At 39.1% G+C, this 5367-nt stretch overlaps 1 protein-coding gene across 1 annotated transcript; it reads left to right on the forward strand.

Moving 5' to 3' along the window:
- The first annotated feature begins 261 nt into the window (after positions 1 to 261).
- LOC111402177 lies at positions 262 to 5225 on the forward strand. Its single transcript, XM_023030329.1, has 3 exons — positions 262 to 457; positions 3956 to 4352; positions 4468 to 5225. Exons 1-3 carry the CDS (start codon positions 331 to 333, stop codon positions 4763 to 4765), a joined length of 822 nt encoding a protein of 273 aa, XP_022886097.1. The 5' UTR covers positions 262 to 330; the 3' UTR covers positions 4766 to 5225.
- The last annotated feature ends 142 nt before the right edge of the window (positions 5226 to 5367 follow it).

The raw sequence follows: 5367 nt of genomic DNA on the forward strand, positions 1-5367 counted from the left end.
GCTAGCACCGCCCAGTTCCATATGGGTTGAGAATTCCCCGATTAGTTAGGAAATTAGGATGGTGAGGCTTACCCGATTGTCATCCCTTCTACTATAAATCAAAAGATAAAAACAGGCATTGAAGTAATAGCCTAGTTTTTTTTATCCCTATCTCCAACAGTAGCATAAATCTTAAAGTAGTGTGAACATATAAATATCACTAGTCAGTTATCTTTGGCTTGCAATTTACTTTTGTATCCCAACGTAAGATACAAATGGCAAGACAGAAAAAATCTCTAACATTCACTTTTCATCCCAATCTTCATTTCTTGATACTGGCATTTCATAGAAATGCAGACCGTTCCATCAGTAAGCAGCTTCAGCATCGGTCTATCTCCCCATTTCAAGAATCTGAAGAATCCCTTTCCTTCATTCTCGAAAATTTCTTCCTCTTCCTGTTCCCCTCCCCACGGATCAGGTATGAAAATTCATCTCTTTCTCTCTTTTAGTGTGGACGAGCAAATCCACTAGTGTAAAAGTTTAGCTCGCCCGAAGATAGATTCATATTTCTTTCAAAAGGCTGACACGGGCACAACTTTCATAAACTAGCGACTCCATGACTTTATGTCTGGACATTTACGTGAAATTTCCTCTTAACTAAATTATCCAAAAGTTTAAGCATTATATCCAAAAGTTTAAGCTTTAAAAGACAAACTTATTTATTTAAAAAAATTATACTTTCAATACTAGGGAACCACAACCTTACTGTGCGAATTTAACTGATTTTCCATGGTGTCCCAAGACACTCGAGGACAAGTGGCAGTAGTTGGGCATTTCCTTATATATTATTGGGGTGCAAGGCAACCAAATGTGTACTAGAAATATAGGAAGTGACATGACTACTACGTTAGTTTGTTCGATAATATGGGCTCTATATTTTTTTTTCGGTAAATGTAAATATCATTGATAAAAAATGTTCATATACAAGTAAACCGAGCATACCTAGACAAAACAAAAACCAATATCACATACAATTACTCTGAGCATATCCGGGAGATACAACAAAAGTGAAGTGCAAAAATAGTCAATGATCCAACGTTAAGGACTCGAAATAGATCAAGACATTTGGATACAAATAGAACATAACTTTGTATACGCGTGTCTTGATCCTTTTCACAATGGAATCCAAGTTGGATGAAAGACCTTCAAAAATCTTCCTATTACGTGTCAACCAAAGGTAGTAAACGGTACTAGCAAGTGTAATTCTCTTAGCCTTGTTTCGCCATGATGTCCCTCGAGCCTCTTTTTTCATCCACTTGAGAGAGCTAGCAAGTGTTGACATAGATCTTTTGATGTCAAGCCAATGTCTAATATTCCCCTATACGGTGGAAGTGAAAGAACATTCAAAGAAAAGGTGACAGCCCGTCTCCGCCTTTTGCCCACAAAGAATACAATTTCGATCAATATCCAAGTAATGCAATTTGTCTTTATTTAGGAGTTTTGATAGGACCCCTGACCAAAGCACAAAGGAGTGCTTCGGAGTGATGAAAGAGCTCCAAACATCAGCGGCCCAAACCTTCTTTGAGCCTCTCGGCCTGAAGAAGTCATAGGCGAATTTTGTGCAAAATTTTCCTCCAGTCGACCAGCTTTGTAATCTGTCCATAACTGTCTGATTTCGGACAGTGTTAACTCCAGTCGGCCTGCTTAAACAGTCACTGCTTTGTGGCATAACAGCAGCCTGCCTTGGGGGAAGTCCAGCATACATAGATGGATAGTTTACTCTACCCAGTTGTGCGTATTGCACGTTCTGTCCATGCGAGAAAATCTGGCAGCCACATTCTGTGTCAATATATTTCTGATTTCCAGCAATTTTTTAAAGAGTGGGGAATGATCTTTCCTAGGTAGAACTTCCCAAATGCAAGTCCCTTTAAGACACACTTGATGAACCCACCGAATCCAAAGAGTGTCCTTTTTATTTTGTATATTCCAAAGGGATTTAGCGAGTAACGCTAAATTCCAACTCTTTAAGTCTTTCAATCCGAGGCCCCCTTCATCTTTTGGAAGGCAAAGATCCTTCCACGCAACCAAAGGCTTCTTAGATCCCCAAAGGAATTTCCGACAAAGGCTAACAATCCTTGATATAATTGTAGCCGGGATAGGGAAGATAGAAAGCTAAAACATTCAACACCTTGAAGAACCGCCCGCCTTGCCCGCATAAGATAATGAAGAGCAATTCCATGCACCAATATAAGCTATAATTTTATCAAGAAATGGAGCATAACAACTTACCTTAAGTTTTTCCGAAGCAAGAGGAATGCCCAAATATCGAAATGACATACTACCCCTTGGGACATTTGTCAATTGAAAGATATCCTCAAGCACTTGTCCGTGAATACCAGCTATATGTAAGCTGGATTTAAGGATGTTCAACCTTAAACCCATACAAATCCAAAATTGGAGAGGCAATCTATGAGAATTTTCACTGACATAACATCTTCCCTAGCAAAGAGCATCAAATCGTCCGCAAAAGCTAAATTGGTGATCTTTAGGGGGCCACATTTAGGGTGATAATTGAAATCACTATCGTTCGTGGCAGCTCTAAGCATTCTTGAGAAATAGTCAATACAAAGCATGAACAAAAAGGGGGAGAGAAGATCACCTTGTCGGAGGCCTTTCCCTCCTTTGAAAAAACTATGCATACTCCCATTCAAAACAATGAAATATGTTGGAGAAGTAACACATTCCATGACCCAATTTACAAATCTCGAGAGGAAGTGCAACCCTTCAAGAACATCTTTAAGGAAATCCCAACTTATCGAATCATAAGCTTTTGTAAGATCAATTTTTAGGAGACATCTCAAAGCAACCCTTTTCCTATTGTATTGTCTCATGAGTTCTTAGGCAAGATGAATGTTTTCCGTGATACTTCTACCTTCAACAAAAGCGGCTTGTGCATGGTCCACAATATTACCCAAAATAGGTCTCAATCTAGAAGCAAGTATTTTAGCGATCACTTTCTAAATAACATTACAACAAGAGATAGGCCTATAATCCCCAACATGCGGTGTATGACCAGATTTAGGCACCAAAGCAATGACCGTGTGGTTGATTTGTTTGAGGATGGAACCCGACGAAAAGAACTCCATGATAGCCCCAACAAAATTTTCACCAATAGTCCCCCATGCATTTTTAAAAAAAACAAGAAGTATAACCATCTGCCCGGGAGACTTTTCATCTCCAATCACAAAGAGTGTCTCTTTGATCTCCTCATAAGAAATGTCCCAAATCAAGGTGTTACCTTGTTCCAATGAAACCAAAGGACCACTTGTAACAATATCCAGCTCAAGAGGCCGAGTTGGATAGTTTTTCCCCAGCAATGTAGTGTAAAATTTGACAAATTTCGAAGCAACTTGATCATGTGATGTAGTATACATCCCATCCTCTTTGAGTATAGTAGCTATAAAGTTTCTCCTTGAGTTCCTTTTAACTACTGAGTGAAAGAACTTAGTACATTTATTACTTTGCTTAAGGAAAATGCACTTAGCTTTTTGATAGTAAAAACTACGTTCCGCTTCACATAACCCGACGACTTTCTTTCTCAATTTAGTGACCATAAGTTGAAAATGTTCATTCATGGGCTGATTATGAAGCTGTAATATGAGCTCTATGTTACTTGACAGTAAAAATTTAAAAGAAGTTAAAAATCTTGCTGCCTCATGTATAAATCTGTGTTACTCATCATTGCTCTTGTGATCGAGATTGAATTTTAATCCCTAACAGCTGCTTCACCTATGTTCCTGAACTACAAAACAATAAGGGTATTTGACAATTCTGATGTTTAATTAAACATATACTATTTTCTTGTTACTATTCCATCACATTTTCATTCTTTGATGTTGTAAAAGATCGTTGTTAGTCATAATATTAGCCTTCGGGGATTATTGAAGTCTAACTAGAGGATCTTTGCGTGCTCTAGTGTTTTGTAGGGCTAGTCAAGTGGCCGACTTGTTTCCAACCGTGTCTCCCGAAATTGTTGTTCGAGAGGCGAGGTCAGAGGACTGCTGGGAAGTGGCTGAGACTCACTGCAGTTCCTTCTTCCCTAAATTTCGGTTTCCTTATGATTATTTGTTGAGAATTAATCGAGCCATTGGAATGTTATTTGGATACTCGATGCCAAATGGCTGCAACAGAACTTGCCTTGTTGCTGTAATTGGAAGTTCTGATCAAGATGCATCCTTTTCAGTGAATGATGACTTCAAAATTGGAGTTTTTGATGGAATGTTTAGTCTAAACAGGGGATATGTAGCCGGGATATTGACCGTGGATACTATCGCTGATTTTCTTCCACGAAAAGGTCCCCTGCAGCAGAGAAGGTACGAAGTATTAGCTTCTCCTGTGTTGAATTCTTATCTTATTCAAGAATTTATTGAAGCATTGTCTCAGCTCTTACTCATTACTAGAAATTACAAATGGTATCGTTGTGGACAGGACAGGAATTGCGTATATATCAAATGTTGCTGTCCGAGAAAGATACCGTAGAATGGGAATTGCGAAAAGACTGATAGCTAAAGCAGAGGCAACAGCCAAAAGCTGGGGGTGCCATGCCATTGCATTACACAGTGACCTTAACGATCCCGGTGTCACAGAGTTGTATAAAGGGCAGGGGTTTAAGTGCATTAAGGTGCCAGAAGGAGCGAATTGGCCCCAGCCGAGAAGTTCACGCATTGTCCAGTTCAACTTCATGATGAAGCGCCTGAATCCACCCATCAAGTCTCAGATTGCATAAAACAACTACATTTCAACTTGAGACAACTATGAAATTCTCAGCCTGATACGAACATCTTTGAGAATCCGACGACTGGTTTACGTGCCCTATTCCTAGTTACCAAGAAACTCTCTACTGCAGTGCTCCTATAATGGCCAAGTTGGTTAGACCAATGACAAGCCCTCTTGGGTCGGATGAATATAGCTTGTAAATGAAAGAAGGGTAAAAATTCTTGTGTTTGTGTCTCTCTGTGTAAATAGATAAGTTGCAACTTGTGGAATACAAGTATTGTGGCAGTTGATGTTAAATATGATCAATTAGTCCAAACATTATATTGGATAGCTGGACACTACAGTGACCAAAATTTTAGCTTATTTTCTTTGTTAACCGTTGAGTAAACAAGTATTATATAATGTACCTTGCTCATCGGGTTCATGTTTTTCCAGCTGCTTGCCACAAGATATATTAGATCTTTTATATTCGCCTCATCTTTATCAAGCTTCTTTGTCTTTATCTTCCAAAAAATCAAATGGTGTTGTGTTCGAATCCCATTTTAACTAAGGATTCTTGTGGTTCCAGCTACAGGAGATCCAGGAATGGAGAGCTTCCCCCCCCCCCCCCCC

Source organism: Olea europaea, chromosome 10 (assembly GCF_002742605.1).
Source record: "Olea europaea var. sylvestris chromosome 10, O_europaea_v1, whole genome shotgun sequence".
In the NCBI taxonomy this organism is placed as follows: domain Eukaryota; kingdom Viridiplantae; phylum Streptophyta; class Magnoliopsida; order Lamiales; family Oleaceae; genus Olea; species Olea europaea.